The sequence below is a fragment of the Typha latifolia genome, chromosome 13, assembly GCF_019914945.1.
Source record: "Typha latifolia isolate L0001 chromosome 13, TyphaL0001v2, whole genome shotgun sequence".
In the NCBI taxonomy this organism is placed as follows: Eukaryota; Viridiplantae; Streptophyta; class Magnoliopsida; order Poales; family Typhaceae; genus Typha; species Typha latifolia.
The window spans coordinates 2,405,035-2,422,938 of record NC_133098.1 but is presented as its reverse complement, the minus strand read 5'-3'; the positions used below and the strand labels follow the sequence as shown (position 1 = coordinate 2,422,938).

General features: G+C 35.6%; 2 protein-coding genes across 3 annotated transcripts; both read left to right on the top strand.

Annotated features, from left to right (window-relative positions):
- Window positions 1–529: 529 nt before the first annotated feature.
- On the top strand, window positions 530–1,518 carry LOC140800251 (uncharacterized). The gene is made up of 2 exons (XM_073154930.1): window positions 530–959; window positions 1,333–1,518. The coding sequence occupies exons 1-2, from the start codon at window positions 579–581 to the stop codon at window positions 1,342–1,344; spliced, it is 393 nt and encodes a 130-aa protein (XP_073011031.1). The 5' UTR covers window positions 530–578; the 3' UTR covers window positions 1,345–1,518.
- A 570-nt stretch (window positions 1,519–2,088) lies between these two features.
- LOC140799808 (uncharacterized) lies at window positions 2,089–17,742 on the top strand. 2 transcript variants are annotated; one of them, XR_012111077.1, is made up of 18 exons: window positions 2,089–2,285; window positions 2,469–2,642; window positions 3,750–3,931; window positions 4,393–4,498; window positions 5,672–5,748; window positions 6,596–6,683; window positions 7,313–7,499; window positions 9,150–9,276; window positions 9,363–9,443; window positions 10,109–10,210; window positions 10,295–10,390; window positions 10,549–10,623; window positions 11,382–11,501; window positions 12,629–12,743; window positions 14,714–14,791; window positions 15,537–15,623; window positions 17,220–17,306; window positions 17,420–17,742. XR_012111077.1 is itself a non-coding variant. In XM_073154277.1 (18 exons), the coding sequence occupies exons 1-18, from the start codon at window positions 2,231–2,233 to the stop codon at window positions 17,468–17,470; spliced, it is 1,902 nt and encodes a 633-aa protein (XP_073010378.1). In that variant the 5' UTR covers window positions 2,089–2,230; the 3' UTR covers window positions 17,471–17,742. The 2 variants fall into 2 exon arrangements, 1 of the variants encoding a protein (XP_073010378.1); XM_073154277.1 differs by having other exon boundaries at window positions 12,629–12,757.
- Window positions 17,743–17,904: the final 162 nt, after the last annotated feature.

The following is a 17,904-nucleotide window of genomic DNA, read 5'->3' as shown; positions in this document are numbered from 1 at the left end:
TTTAACAATTTTATTTATGATTAATTATATTCAGGTCTTATGAACTATCACTATTTTCATATATTAACTCATAATTCAGAGATTTATGTGGATATAAAAACAAGTTTAGAATGTATTTATAAAAAAACGATGTTAAGTGTAATTATTCTTTTAATTTGATATAAATCTACTCAATTTCTTCTGAGTTCACCAATATATCTCTGAAACCAGCTCTCCCAAAGCAATCACCAGTTCGCCACCTTATAATTCAAATAACTCCTCTGATGCTACCGACTCATTTATTTACTTTTCTCTCACATGGGAACCTCTCACATACACGCAAAGATAACGCTCCATCTCAATCTATTCCAATCTTTCTAAAAGATAGTTAACATTATATATATATATATATAACTCAGATCTAGATGCTACTCAATATCACGTTCAACCACTACATACCAATATATCATGCATGCACACATCCATCCATCCTTCCATCCATCCATCCATCCATAAAACACTCCTCCTATATATACATATATCTATGTAACTAAACAAACTACTTAAACTTGCACTCTAACTTAAAAACTCTTTGGTTCATGGCATGCATCAATCTGTTGAATCCTGACCATCAACACCTCTGCGGCGAGCCTCCGCCGATGGGCCCGAGGATCTCCTTCTCCAACGACTTCGTGCTCGAGCCGGGGCCGCCGCAGCCTCTTTCCCGGGGGACGACCGACCCGGACTTCGAGTTCGCGGTGGACAACCATCAAATGATGGACGCCGACCAGCTCTTCTTCAACGGGAGGATCCTCCCTCTCAAGAACGGCCACCGTTGTGGGCCGCCGAAGGGGGCCATCAAGTGGAGGGAGCTCCTTGGGATCAAGAAGGGAAATGCCTCGGCGGCTAAGACGGGTGGGCAAAGTGACGATGGCCCGCCGGAGACGGCGGCAGCGGCCCAAGTTAAAAAGCCTACACAGGTCGGTACATAACTCCATATAATTAAGGGAAATTTTTGGATAACACCTTACATAATTTTTCTTCTTTTTTTTTGTGTGGTAATTTTCGTATAACTAAGTTTACTAAAATACCGTTGGGAAGAAGGTTCTTAAAAAAATTTAGATTAACCTGATGTGTCAAATGAAAATTGCAGACAAAACAGAGTTAGATTACAGAAACCTAAAAAAACGATGTGTTAATCATAAGTTAATCTATGCATTATTGTTATTATTATTTTTTTTTTTTAAAGAAGTAGAGGTTCTAAGCCCATTAAACCATAGGAGCATCATTTTATTAGCTACGTGTCAATATTATTAATCATAATTTAATTTCTTTTCTAATTTAATCTCGCAGGAGTTTCGATGATGACCGAGTAATATATATTTGAAGGACATCAAGGAAACAGGGTGAATGATTCTGATTGAAATGGTGCACTCTAGTGATGCAGATCTTTTTCCTGCTCTCATCTACGTGTGTTTGATGTTGATATTTTCTTCTCTGAAATTAATGAGCAAGTATTAGGTGGTATTGTATGATTAATTCGAGTTCATATTTTTTTATGTGATATTTTTTTAAAAAAATTTATTAAGAATTATTTCTTAATCAATAAAAATAATAAATCAAAAGAAATTATATCAAGCCCTAATAATTCAAATATACAACGATGAGATATGACCTTTTAAATAAAATAGAGTATAGCTCGACACAAGAATAAGGTGTAAAATATCTTCAACAATTAGTAACTCTATGGCAATCTTCGTTGATCCGAGCACGCACAACTCTGCATTACTAAAACTATAGTAAAAAGAAGTAAGTGGAGAGCATGGCCGGCAAGAGGAAGACGTTCAACCCTCGTCGGATTCCAAATGATCGGAGGAAAGAATTCTGAGAGTTCATATTCGACACGTCAGCTATTACGTGATGAGCTGGATTAAAAGAAATGTAAATTTGCAGATAAGTCCTAACATTTTTACAGACGTTTAACGCACGTGCTATCACATGGCCGTCCTCTTATTCTTAGCCTCGAGGAAAGCGAGGACACAATCGTCATTCCGCCCACCTTACAGCTTCACACTCTTGACTCCTTTACCAGTTGTTAAAATATGTATTAATAGTAAGACTACAAATATATCGTCGTCATGGCCTTCTCTCCTCCTCGCGTTCTTCTCCCTAATTCTCCTCCGAACCATTCTACGCTTCCCCTTATTTACCCATCGAGAAGCGCCTCCGATCTCACCTCGCCCCTCTCCAGATGGAGCTCAAGCCCGGCTTGTCCGCCCTCGTCACCGGCGGTGCCTCCGGCATCGGTAACCCCACCTCCCTTCCCTTCCCTTTGCTCTTCGGTTTAGGATTCTGGAGTTGGAAGCTGGAGTGGAATTTCGATTTTGATTTTTATAATCGAATTAGACGTTTCCCTCGAAGGCTGTGATCTAATATATATATATATATTCTAATGTAATGTAATCTAACGTCTTCATCGATTCCGGCAGGTAAGGCGATTAGCTTGGCTCTCGCGCAGAAAGGTGTATTCGTGACTATTGTCGACTTCTCTGAAGTGAGAGGAAAGGAAGTTGCTTCCTTAATTGAAAAGGAGAACATGAAGTTCCACGAAAATCTTAGATTTCCATCAGCTATATTTGTCAAATGTGATGTTACTAATGCGAGTAAGTGTAGTGTTTATACCGTAGGGCTATTTTTTTCTTTATTAAGTGTGCTTTTGGTCTTCAATAGAGGCCTCTGATGCAAATCTGTTTTGAAATAACTCAGAGACAAGGAGTGAAAGTAATCAGATACATTAATTTCGTAAAAGAAATTCACTATGGAATATTTACGTGTGAACTAATGCTCTTCGCTTATGAGACAAAGGTTTTTTTCTTTTTTCTTTTTTTGTTTGCTTCTATTATTTCTCCATAATTATGAGGGGAAGAGAAAGTTGTCGACTTAACTTTGATTGGTATTATGATTACTGAGTTGGGTCTTCTTGTGGGCCTTCTTGGGGCCATGACTGCAATTGGGGGGCAAATGAAGGAAAGGAGTAACGTCTGAAGAAACTAGAACTTCATAGTGCTCGGTATTTATAAGTTTCACGTCTTACTTAAATAGTAAAAGGAGACCAACCTTTGGACTCTCTGTATATGGTTGAAGATTGTATAGCCATTATGGTTATCTGAAACAAGGTTAAAATTATTTTCCAGACTGCATAGCTTTTAATACTTATACATCTTAGATTTACAAGCTTTCTTCTAGCAAAGAATTGGTTAGATTTAACCCATGATGAACAATAATGCTAGGGTTAATCAAGTTTTAGCTCATGTGCATTAAATTCCAATGAAGATCTAAATAGTTCATTTTGGATGATCCAACATGAGTTTCTCAAGAGAGCATAAGAAATGTCAGTTATCCTTAAGAAGCATTGAGACTACATAACTGCTTGGTTGTTGAATAGTAAGGATTTCTACGCTTGGTGCTGGCATGGTATGTATTATGTAGGGCCCTTCGTCGCTACATGACATCCAGAACAGTGTGTGCTGCCCTATATGTACTGCAGCAACCAGCCAGTGACGTATCTATTCTGGTGGCCAGCACCATGGTAATCCTTGCTGTATCGTGACTACGGACGTGTAAATCATTATGGTGAAGTTTACTGGGACAAAATTGATGCCTGTGCTGATTCATAAATTTTGTACTGCAAAATCAGAGCTTTGTGTGTAAATTTATTTTACGTTATATTGGTTGATAGCCTTATTTTTTGAACTGATGAACATGCATAGGTGATGTTGTTGCTGCTTTTGAGAAGCATATGGAGACGTATGGTGGACTAGATATATGCATCAATAATGCTGGAATCGTCACGACGAACCTATTTCACAAAGATAAAACTGACGGGACTTCCACCTGGAGACGCACAGTAAATGTGAACTTCGTAGCAGTCATTGACTGCACCCGCATTGCGGTAATAGTTACTAGTCATATATGCTTGAAATGGTGGCTCTCAAGTTGATTAACTTATAGGAATTTCATCGATCTCATTCCATTAGGAAATTGACTACTTTGAAATGTTATGAACTCATTTAATTATGTAATCTTTGATCTTCACTCTTTACTACTTGAATGTCTTATTGGGGGTAGATTGGTTTGTCTTAAACGTAAATGCTTCACATCAGGATTCGGTTTGATGCAAGGAGTATCTAAATGGCTTCTTGAATCTGTAGAGAATTAGATAACTTGAGAAAAGAGATGAAAGTGGATTCCCAATTTAGAGAAAATTAAAAAATTCCTATAAGAAAATTAGTTCTTTCATTTTTGTATTCATGGATATAAGATTGTTAGCATGATAGTTCTTCAACTATATGTACTCAATTTTCTTTTCTTCTTTTCTTTATTTGGGTCCATCAATTCAATTATTTTGTACAGATTCAAATGATGCGGTTCAAAAAGAAGCCTGGTGTCATAATAAATCTTGGCTCAGCCTCGGGACTTTATCCCATGTATGCTGACCCTATTTACTCTGGTACAAAAGGTAGGACTTCAAGTACTTTTGGTGAGAAGTATGGATTAAACCTTAACGCTAATCTATTCTTATTCTTTCAAATTTATTTTCTCAATCCAATCACGTAAAATATAAGGCAACCATATTGCCAATCATAATTTTCAGAGTTATATGTTTACATATGAAAATATAACATGCTTGTATATGTTCGATAACACCATTTTCCTTTTTTATTTTAATTGAGCTCTCATGACGTTTAGGGAACTTCCTTACCTTTCATCTTTCTTAAAGGAAATTGATCACATTTTCATATGCATTTTAATACTTTTTATCTGTTTCATTAAAAAATATAAAAGGGAAAAGAGAAATAAAAAAGATAAAATCCTCTCGTACTGACAAATTAGAAGGTCTGTAATCAACTCCCCAAGTTAGGGAGGACATTACGAATGTGAGGATATATGGGGGCAGGCCCAGCAGGGTCTTAGTTCTCACGGCACTAACATGGTTGAAAATTACATCACTCTCTCAATCCTAGTTTTGATACATACAACTTCTTATATTCTCTCTCTTTTTCATTTTCTATATCTCTATCTACACATATATAGAACTCTATTTGATCCTATCAACCTGGGTACCGTCTGTTCATAGTTGTTGGTCAAGCCATGCCATCGGTAGACCATAGAGATACTGTGACCTTGGTTGGTCCTTGAAGGCACGATGGTGAACCACCCTGCATTGTCATTAGAGGAGTTAATGTCACGCCTCAGAGGCTGAGCACTTATAATCTTTTTAATTTCTATTAATGTTTATTTAGAAACTCTATTACCCTAATTCATTATCTATTAACCATATTTTATTAGTTTTGAAGATAATTAATTAGATAACTTAGTGATATAAATATTAATTTAAACCAATCAAATTGGTTATTCTCCGATTAGCCTACATCTTAAATTAGATAACTTAGAAGATAATTATTCTATGTCTTTCTACCAACAAAGAGATTGTCTCTTCTATATCTCCAGCACATATATGATTAATATAATACACTTTCGGAATTTGATTGAAGATTCTAGTTGTGAGATAATATATTTGATATATGATGGCAAGTTGGTAAACTTTATCAACAATGTTACTTCTTTGCTGTCTGGCATGTGGGTGGAGATTGATATTATGATGGGCCAATGTATGATATCTGTTTTGCAGGTGGTGTGGTTTTATTCACTAGATCACTTGCTCCATTAAAACGTGAAGGGATTCGTGTTAATGTGCTTTGCCCTGAGGTATTTAGTCATTGGTAGTTTAAAGAATATCTTTTATTTTGAGAAACTCTGCTTAATTCCGAGCTTATTTTTAAGCATCAGGCCTTAACATAAAAATCTATAAATTCAAGCATGTAATGGGATTTTTGGTAATTCAGTACATTATTCATGTTACTCTGCTAGTTTTGTTATATTAATAACAATTAGAACTGCCACCAAGGAATGTCATATTGGCCACCGACACGGCATTGCACATGCTACGGCACTTGCCAACCGTGCCCCAAGAAAAGAGGCTCCACTGCCGGCCCGGAGGAAGAGTAAAAAGAGAAAGAGAGAGGAGAGGAAGACTACTTACTATGCCTCCCTCACCATTGTTGTTGCTATCGCCCTTGATGCTGCCCTCGCTGCCCCTCTTGCCTCCATGCTCCTCGTCAACTGTTGTGTGCCCTAGTCGGGAAGAAGATGACGTAAAACAGGTCAAAATAAAAAGATCATTTCGATCTGTTTTGGGCTGTCTTACTCCCAACTAAGGCATGCGACATCCAATGAGGAGGGCAAAGTCGAGAGGGACGGCTCCATAGCAGAGAGATAGCAAGGGAGATAATGAAAGTGATGGCTTTTGCAGCGAAGGTCGGGCAACATGCCTCGTGCCATGTACCACGTGCAAGTACTTCACCGGCACAAAAATTTTTGACTGCCACATTAATTTATTTTGAATCTTTGTGAAAGTAACTTTTGATTAAGTTTGATCATCCATTTACTCTTTTACTGCTAAATGATGTACTGATGTGCAGAGATCAGCTCCATATACTATAAACCGTTGTCAAAGTTTAGTAACTTGTCTCACTCACTGACTGATCTAATGCAGTTTGTTCAAACTGAGTTGTCATCAACAGTTAATCCTAAACTGATAGATGCAGTTGGTGGATTTATGGCCATGGAAGACGTTGTCAATGGTATGTGATCATGAAATCTGGGTGCAAAACTATATGAAAAGAATTGTGAATTTGAATATCTTTTTATTATTTTGTAACCCATATAACTGATGTGTTGTGTGACCAGAGATTACTAATTTTTTGGTTTTCCAATCAACTTTAATTTCTTACCTTCTTACAGCAATATCTATTTCTCCTTTTTTGCTTTAGTGGCCGTCAGTTCACCTGTGGTAGGTCCAGTTGAAGGAGGAAATTATATGAAAAGCTCATACTGCTAATGGCCTAATACTTGTGGATATATCTTTCAGCCTTCTTTCTTGTAAACATGGTGTGTTTTACCATACATACATAAGGCTGTTCTATGAATATTCATATGAATATGTGCAGGCAATGCAAATGCTTCTAATATACACAGGAGTTATTATAACCTATTAACACCAAAGCAGCATATGTATAATCTCTTCGTTATATTTTTGGAACATTGCTGAACTACTAAACTTTAATATATGGGAAAAAAATTTGAGATTCTATTAAATGTTTTGGATTATTCACTGGAAGATATTATTGCACAATCTAGATTGGTTTTTTGCTTGTTTTGTAAGTTGGTCAGTTTTATTTTCCTGGAGTAACATTTCCATCTGTAATTCCAGGCGCATTTGAGCTTATAAAAGATGAGAGCAAGGCTGGTGCTTGTCTGTGGATAGCTCAGCGTAGAGGCATGGAGTATTGGCCTTCTCCAACAGAAGAAAGGAAGTATTTAATAAATTCCAGGTCAAAAGGAAGCGTCACACATATTAAGTTTCCGAACATCCGGTTACCTCATTCTTTTGAAAAAATGTAAGTCATACCACATCTTCAGTTAATATATTTTGTGGTTAGTTTCTAATTTCAAATCCTTCCTAGAAATTCTAGATATTCATGTAACTTAGTGTAGGATTTTTCTTTACCACTTATTATGTGTTCTACTATGTAGGTCCATCCATTTGATTAATACATAAAAGTGCAAGAACCCTTCAAATTAATACAATATTTCATTTTTGAAAAATTATAAGCTTCAGGTACTCGAATGATATTGCTCAAATAGTATGCCCCAAAAAACATTTGGAGAGTTGAGTTTGCATAAGATTAGACTATGAATTCTGAGTTGGCATGAGCTTATACAATAACAATTAAGTTAGGATTTGCAACTGGCCAACTGGCCATTCAAGTTTCAGTGAAGCCCATTGCCTGATCATGCCTTATCGAAATGGTTGATATTTGCTTGGCATGGCATATACTAATAAAAGAAACTGGAAACATATGGAAAATAACTTAAATGTGGAATTCTTTAACTTCGTTTTTTTTTTTCTGAAGAAAAGGTCATGCAGGATCCCGTTTCATTGAAACAAAATAACTGAAAACACCCTGTTGCAATATTTAGACCTGCACATGGACCTCCCAAACACCAAGGAATCCTCACATCTACTAAAAACTGCATCACCAACTGCATCACCACCTAGCTCAAAAAGTCATAAGCTTTTCAGCTGCAAATTAACAACCATACGTTACTACTGAGTACTGAGTAATTGCACATAGCACCTCACAGAATGACAAAAAAAAAAAAAAAAAAAAAAATCTCAGTGCCAAATAAGAGAACAAAGCTCCTTCATTCAGCAACCAGAGTCACCAACTCGCCTTCATTTGGCACCTTGTGTCCTTTTTCCGTAGCTCATTTCCTTGTGTACCTGTCCAGGACAGAAAGAGGACTTTAGTATTGGATATCTCTTTCCAGTTTTTAGCTTTTACGTGAAAAATTCTCCTATTCCTCTTAAGTTAAATAGCCCATTCCTCTCAAGCCAAATAGCCCACAGAATACCCGCACTCCAAATAGTCCACCAGTTCCTTCCTTTTCCTAATATGTGAATTCCCCTGAAACAAGTCAGTGACACTCTTTGATCCTCTACAATTAAAGATCTTTTCAGTTCCCTGTCAAATATGCTGCACATATTCCCTTCAGAAAAAGATGTCTGACTCCTCCCTACCATAAAATCCACAATCTTTGCTTCCAGACCGCCCTCTTCTAACCAGATTATCTTAGTTAGTATTCCACTATTACATGCCAACCAAAGTAATGATCAATTTATAGAGGAACCTTTATCTTCCATAACCCCCATTATTTAGGAATCTATACAAGGACTTCACTGTGAAAACACCATCAGAATTCCTTCTCCGTTGGGTCTTAATTCGTAAACAATTTGAAGACCATTTTTTTTGTCATGCACGAAACAGTTGTTGCCTGTTGCAGGAAACAAATTTCATATGCTATTTCCAAGAATAAATAACTATTGAGGGGACTATATTCTTTATCAATGTTGTAATTTATAGATCATTCATCTAATTATTTATTTTCCTTGTCCATCTAGTTAGCATCCTTGTATCTTCTCTGAATATCAGTAGCCTGATTATCTAGTACTTACTGACAGTAATTTTCTTCTGTTGTTCATGCAGAGTCGTCCATACTCTCAGTCATAATTTCAGAAGTGCTACAAAAATTGTGCAAATACAGTTTAAATTTCCTATTGAGCCGCAGCATGCCCTGGTTAAAATCATATATGCTGGTGTTAATGCCAGTGATGTAAGTTCTTGAATTAGTTGTTACTCTTTTAGTAACACGAGTGTACATGCTTTTGTCTCTCTTGACGCGAATCACATGAATGGCAGGTTAACTTCAGTTCTGGACGTTACTTCAGTGGTAATGCTAAAGAAGTTGCTACACGCCTTCCATTTGATGCTGGTTTTGAGGTCTCTGAAAGTCCTGGATTCTTGCTTGGAACATGAGTTGATCAACCTCTTGTTTTTTGGAGTTGAATATGTCATGCAGAAAATTTTCTTAGTAAATCAACATTATATTACCAAGTACAATTATTAGATCTTGTCATATGACCTATTGTCTTCCAAAATGCAAGTTTGTCTTCTGCAGAAGTTTGTAGGCCTCTGATGGTACACTATCCTGCAAAACTATTATGTGAATATATTTTGGGGCAGTTGTTGATCACTATTAACATCTAATAGCAATACTTTGTTAGTAATAGGTAAAAGATACATTAATCAGAAATTGATGATGAGAATGAGACATACAGCTTAATCACAACATAATCACTATGCCAAAGCTATATAGTCTTGCAATTACTATTTAGATTCATTTGGCTATATTTTATTTTTCTTAGTTTTGCTTTTTGATGTATTTGTTGAATCCTGGTGATGAAATTTATAAAGTAAGTTGCTGTTCAGTGTTCTTAGCCATATCAATCTGCGGGTTATTTCAAGCTACATAGAATAGGTTTATGCTGCAATATGTCTTAGTACTTCAACAGTTACTTGTTGAACACTAATTTTAATGTTGATTATTTATCATTTTGAGGCATCTTATTCAGTGGCCATCTTCTCGACTGGTCTTCTTTGTACAGGCTGTGGGCATAGTTGCTTCTGTAGGTGATTCAGTCCGTCATGTGAAAGTTGGCACCCCTGTCGCACTTATGACTTTTGGCAGCTATTCTGAATTCACAATGGTATATTTCTTTATTCCTTACATTCTTAGATTATGTCACTGTGGATATTAGATATCTGCTTCATACCTCCACTTTCAATCCCAGGTTCCAGCAAAACATCTTCTTCCTGTGCCTAGGCCAGACCCTGAGGTTGTAGCTATGCTAACGTCAGGCTTGACGGCTTCAATTTCTTTAGAAAGGGTAGGAAATATCACTAAATGTTCTAACTAGTTTGTGCATCCAAGAAATTTTTCATTTGGGAGCCAGCTTTATTGTTTATGTGATATATAATTATATACTAATACCACATATGCATATAAATGAAGATATGAACTGTGCTCTGTATTTTATTATTTTAGGCAGGACATATGCAATCTGGACAAGTAGTTCTAGTCACAGCAGCAGCTGGTGGTACTGGACAATTTGCAGTCCAGGTCAGTAGCTACTATCTTTATCATTCTCCCTAAACCATTATACTCTGTTCATTCCGGTAAACTTTCCCCTTTTCTTCATATGATTTTGATCTATACTTATGTGAAGGCAAAAAATTCAAAAGATAAGTTAATGTATGGTGACTATATTAATTTATACATTAAAATATCATCAACATGATTGCAAATAAGTTTCTTGGTCTTTCAATGATGAGTGATCTACTTGTGATGCTATGCATCAAAAGACTAGTAAGACGGTGTTGTGCTCCAGATTTTTACTCCATGTTAAGAATTATATGTTCTATAGTATACAGTACTATTAATATCGGAATAAAAAACTTTCTTTCCATATCTTTGTATTTCTAGGATTGATCATTTGGTCAGGCTAGTCTAGGCTCAGACAAAATTGTCGAAATATCGAGGCTCAGGCTCAAATAACATTTGGCTAGGCTTCATTAGTTAAGCTTGAACGCAACCTAAGCTCAGCCATTTTATGACCTCTCGGGCTATAGCCTTTTACCAAGCAATGCAAGAGAAGGGGAGGATAGAAAACCAAAAGGTCATAAAACTTCCTGATGCAGCACTAATAAGTTACATGGATATTAAGTACCAGATGCAGACCTTATAATTCTTTACAGCTGGGATAACATCATATCTTATGCTTAAGTCTGTTTTCCTTGCTCTTTCTTTCTTTGTAGCTATACTCTATCTGTCTCCTTTTTTTTGTGCCTCATAAAAATAACTCCAAATATGTCTTACAGCTAGCAAAATTGGCTGGAAACAAGGTAGTTGCGACATGTGGAGGTGAAAGAAAAGCTGCACTATTGAAGTCTTTAGGAGTTGATCGTGTGATAGACTACAGAAATGAAAAAGTGAAAGATGTATGTCTACTTCCATTGTTTCAGTTTTCTTTTCCTTCCTTTTCTTATTGTCATTTGAAATTTGTACAGTCACAGATGGTAGTAAAGATATGTAGTGTTTCCAATTGATTGTTCTTTTGATTGTATGCTAGTAGTTATTATTCCCTTTTAATTTATTTTCTTTTACCTGTCTCATTTTCATAATTGTTACCGAAAAGGTATCCCAGGATTAGTACTTAAATAGTAGATTGATGTGGAATGGAGTAATATTTTATTTACTCTTTTTCCATCCAAGAATAGCCATATGCCCTACTAAATCTTATAAAATAAGTCATTCCTATTTGTTAAGATGATAACTCTTGTTTCAATCAAAATCAAAATCCTCGTCTAATGTTCAATCAGAAGTCCAGTCTCCTAGACATCATACTGGAAGTCTGGAAGAACTTGCTAAATTTGTTGATGTTCTTTCCAATGCTGGTCCTGAAAGCAGCAATGAAATTTCTGGTCAAGCATAGGTAAAGAAGCTTCCATGTCTATAGTAAATTTGTTAGTCATTAAATACCAGTCAATCAGGAATTTGCCTAGTAAATATACAGTGCTCCTGAATATTAATAACTTTTACTAGTACTCTCAATCTATAGAACCTTGGGTTCTGATACATCAATGAGAATAACATTAGAGTTGCATTCTTTTATTTATTTAGTGTCTTGTTCTCCCAAATTTGTTTTCTGAGTTTGGAACCTGCATTTTATTCATAAGTTCGTCTTGTTTGCAGTCATGAAAAGTGCAGACAAGGATGGCTAAGCATTTCTTTCTTTTCATTTTTTTGGCATCCTGCAATTCATGATTTACAGTTGTGTAAAATGTAAAAAATCCCATGATACTCGGCCAACATTGAGACTGGCAGGCCCTTACAGCTATCCTTTATTGCAGTACTATTTATTTTCCTTCTGTCATACTTTTTGTAAGGGTTTGTTTCTATTCTTTCTTTGTTCCAATTACAAGGTGATAGGCTGTTAATATTCTGGAAGAGCATTGCTTGGTAAAGATAATTGAGCATCATATGGACCATTGAGATTTATTACCCATTGTTTGCTTAATTGTCTTTAAATAGAGACATCATGATTGCTTCAGTATATTTTTGTCAGGTTCTGAAAAAGGAATTCCCAAAAGGTGTTGATATTGTTTATGAATCTGTTGGTGGAGAGATGTTTGATCTTTGCTTAAATGCTCTAGCAGTTTATGGACGACTAATTGTGATTGGTATGATTTCTCAGGTAGCCTTTGAGTATTCACTAAATCTCTTTTCTTCAGCAATTAGTGCTATCTCGAATATCTCAATTAGTAGTACCTCATGTATCTTGTCAACATTAAGTTAACTATTATTTGGAAGAAATTATTCATATGCAGGCATGCAGCGCATATCAATTCTGGTTAAGGCTTGATAAGCAGTATCCTTACTTTAGAAAGACATTATATATTGATAACTTCTTAGCTCCTAAGACTTGTGCAACAGTTGTTGGTAAAGTGGCGAGCTGCATGTCCTAGGCTTTTCCATTTAGAACACTTCCATTGAAGTTCTTAACCTTAAAAACAATAAGTGAGTATTCTTAGAAGTTGCATTTGCATGAATTGTTTGAAGTAAATGGCCATATTTCTGAAATTTGTAACTTCTCTTCGTAAATCATAAATAACCTTAGTTTCACTAGGTAAGCGGCTCCAGCCAAAATTTATTTGCATGATTTTCACTTTGATGGCATACTGCTTGAACAAAGAGCATCGTCCACATGTACACCCTGTCACCCTTTAGGGCATATTTGGTTGCTAGGAAGTGAGGGAAGTGCAATGTTTCAAAAATTGTCCCACTTTTGTTTGGTTGCACCTTTGCAGGTGTTGGGAGGTGATTTTTCTAACTTCCCTGAGATTATTGGACTTCTCTACTTTTGGCTCAATCTACTTCCTCTCAAGAGAAGGGAGGGACCACTTTCCAATTCTAGTTTCCAATGGCATCTAAAGCACTAAGTTTCTAAAAGAATTTATATCTCAAACCATATTATTTTATTTCAAATATTTTCCTTATATGTATGACCTTCCAAAGTCTCTTATTTGCATGCATACCTCTCTAAAATTTATATTTATATCTATCTCCTTTGAACCCTTGGGTTTTACATAGATACATTTTAAAACTTTTTTTTTCATAATACCCCTCAAGCCCACTAACTATTAAAATTTCATCAATTTGACTGTAAAAAGACAAAAAAAAAAACTTATTTTTTTTGTACACATTACTTTTAGCTAATGGGTGTTTATGTCTTTTATTAAGTACTAAAGATTTTAACTTATATTTATCAAAAGTTACTTGAAGATTGTATCTATGGAAAAACGGTCACTTTTATACGATATACCAACAAATATAAAATTTAGAAGGGTATGCATACAAATAAAGAACTATGGAGGGGTGTAGATGTAAACAAATCCTTTATTTATTTATTTATTTTGAAATTGTAACTTCTATTTTTTGTAGATGTAAACAATATAATGTAAAAAGTCAAAGTCTAATCTCCCATACTCCATCTCACCAAACATTAGAAAGTTATAAGTTTTTATTATGAAGCTTCCTAGGAATTTTTCACTTCCTAAAATCACTCAACTTCCCTTACTTCTTGACAACCAAACATCCGCATAATTTCATTAGATTATTATATTCTTGTAAATAATGGGGAGTGATGTGGATCTTATGATCTTATGAACAGGTATTAATCTTGTTAGGAAAGAAAATATTGAGGATAATATCAAAATCAACTACTAAATATTTTCCTGCCTAACCATGATTTAGTCTGATGTTGATATAGTGAGTCCTATAGTTGGACGTATCATTCATGTTTGATTCTACGGATCACTCTGACTATGATCCATCAAAAGGAGAATACTATGATTTTAAATGAATATTTAAACCCTTATAAGAGTCTTGGCTTATGTAATTTAAACGAAAGGAATAAGAGAAACAAGTAAAGCGAGTAAATAAAAAAGAAAAGAAAAGATAAAGGACATACAGTATGAATGTAGAATAGAGAGGGAGATATAGTGATATACATTGCATGCTTCAACTAGTGCATGGATTTTCCTTTTGAGTTGCACTGCAGTAGAATCTATGGGAACATTTAACTGATATGAGATGCTGCACGTAGTACATGTCTTCTTTTTGCTCGTAAAATAACTTCATTCCTTCTCAGTATCAAGGAGAGCATGGATGGAAGCCTTTGACCTACACTGGACTGTGTGAAAAGATCCTTGCAAAAAGCCAAACTGTGGTATGTGTTAATGTTGCAAACTCTAGTATGTTGGGTTCTATACTCTTTTACTTTCTACTACTCGTTCTTTTATGTTAGAGAAACAATTATTGGCTTCATGAACCTTATGGTTGCTATCAAGATGTATTATTTGAGAATTTGGTAGTGGATTGAAGCTTTCATAATTTTATCTGAATTAATCAATTTTCTGCTAAAATTTATACATCCTGATGTTAGTTTCTCCATGTCGAAGGTCCTGAATAACCTATCTTCCTGTTCAGCAATATCACAATATCCTTCATATGCTTTTTCTCCCGGCAACAACAGTCTCATGTAATGGGTTTGCAGAAGCGACCTTTCCATCTTCACCATATTAACTAACTCTTTTATAATTAATTTTTGGGTAGAATAAATCCTATGAAACTAAGCGTGCGGCATTCCTCTGTATGGCTTCTGATTTATTAGTTTAATCTGAATGAACCTTCAGTCAACAACTAGATTTGCACTGCTAGGATATCTCTACCTCATCCTATAGATATTTTCTGTTATTATATGCAGCAAGGAACATTGATCTAACAACTTATTAATTTGAAGTTATAGCTCCAATGATGTTTTCTTGCTTATCTCAGAAGGTATATTTCCTATAGAGTGTGGCCATATGAGTTAATTATTCACTACTCCCCTTTTTTAATGCTTTATAGTTTATGCAAAAAAATATCCTTTTGTTGAAAACTGGAACTTCATCTATGGGGTAACTCTATTGCAGGCTGGATTTTTTCTTGTTCAATATGCTCACATGTGGCAAGAACATCTGGATAGACTCTTTGACCTCTACGCTTCTAGGAAGCTCAAGGTACTCTCTATTCTCCTTCGACCATTACATACAGTCCAGATCCAATTAATTCGAAGAACAAGTTTTTATATTGTTCTGTGAAAATCAATTCTTTTGGTATTTCTTTTTCATTTTTTGTCAGCCTCCATGTTTGTTATTACAAGTTTGTCACATTGTTACTTACTGCGATATGAAGTATATGGGAGAATCCAAAAATATCACATAGAACAGCTTAGATCCAACATGTCTTTGGGATCTGCCAACAAGCACTCTTTTGTTGGTATGGAAATAATTTTTATTGGAAAAATATACTTTGCCCTGTAAAATATATCATAGTTTTGACTTATGTGAACCTTTGAATTTTTTTACTTCTTTTCCATCCAAAGATATAAGATTGATTCTCTGTCAAGACAGGCAAACTTTTGACATTTTTTGTCATTTATCTCTTTTTTTCTTTTAGAGATATTTGCGATCTCCAAATTTTAGAAATGAATGGGATTTTAGGGTGAAAGAAGTGCTAAAAACTAATAGATTTTCATGAAACCCATTTTCCAACCGAATATCCTAAGATTAAAAGGCTGCTTGTTGGTCTTTTTACAATAAAATTAATTGTTGTTAGATAATTACAGATTCATCAGAACTACAAGATGATGATCACAAATGAAAGTTCATGAAGCCCTTCAAATTTAGCCAAACTACAAGGGGGAAGATATATTTTTCCCTAATATTGTATAAGTGGTGCAGTTGAGGGCATTAAATAATCTCATGATCCCATAACTTTAATTCAATAGTATACCTCAACTTGTGGGTGGCAGTTATTGGCCAATGGTCATTGGATTGCATGCTCTTTGTGGCCACCATCTGTACAGCGGCAGTTCTGCTATGTATATGTTATTTATCACCTAGTTACACAGTATTAGCTTGTTCTTCTCTTCTCCAACAAACAACCAAACTTCTTTCCTCTCTTGCACAGCAACTTGTTGCCATCTTTCAAGAAAACCAGTTGACAGCAAAACGCCACGCTAATCCCCCACTATTTGGCATGATCAGTATGCTCTACATGTGGACCAAAAGTCATTCCCTCCCATGCCATCGCATTTTACATCCTGAGACACTGTCACTTTTTGAACGCAATGATTCTAAATACTTGATCGTAGATCCATTAGAAGGATTGAGATTGTTCTAATTAGCTGGGAAACCCTGTGTACAAACTTCCATCCTTAGTTTGTTTCTAAAGCCGACTCATGTGAGTTGCATATCTAAGGGATGCACATTTCAAGCTGACATAATGAGAATCCAACTGAAATTGGAGGCCCATTGTCAAAACTTCAGCTTCTAGCATATTAAATCCCATGCTTCCTTCAACTAATAGATCGGCCAAAATTTTTTATATCTGTTGAATTCTGGTTCTTTATGCTCATTGGATGGTCTTGTTTCCATATGCTTTCTCGACCAATTCATACTTGTGGTCAACCATACTGAGCAGCACATATGTTCTCGCAAGGACAGCGCTCATGCCACTTGCTTCTCCATTTATTGTTCTGGTGGATCAGAAGTTGTTTGACTATCATAGTAGCAAGAATGAACGAATAATCATATTACTATTGTGTGCAATAGGTTGCTGTGGACCCCAAGAAGTTTCATGGTCTTGCTTCTGTAGCAGATGCAGTAGAATATCTTCATTCTGGTGAAAGCCTTGGGAAGGTAAGCTTTTACTATATGAAATAAAAGAAAGCACTTGTCCCACGTCAGTAGAATCTCTCTCCTTTTCTGTATTTCTCTTGATGGTCAATTAACTCAATCCTGAAACATTGCAGGTTGTAGTGTGCATTGATCCAGCGTTTAGTCAGCAAATGGCTAAACTATAGAATGGTAACCAGCATTTTAGCGGGATGAGTAGGCACCTAAACGTAAGGCGAAGCAGTTCTCATGTTTATCTTCATCTTTAGTACTGGTTTGAGAAGAAAAATACCAATTTATTATTTACCCAACTTATAGTCTGGAAATTTGTCTGATAATGAGCTCATTAGTTTGCGCAAATGAATGATGAGAAGCAATAAGGTGATTCTAAAATTGTAACAATAAATTGCCTTCAGATGTTATGTAATTGTGATCAAAAGAATGTCATGCATCCTGAAAATTACCTCTTTTTGCAAAGGAATAGCACCAAAAGCAAGTGAGAATTGAAGAATCAAAGGTTATTCTATCAGTTTCATCATCTCTCGGGGGTTTGGAGTATGAGATCACATTTAGCATGAGAAACAACCACCTTCACATATAAAGCACTCCCGCAAGCATCTAT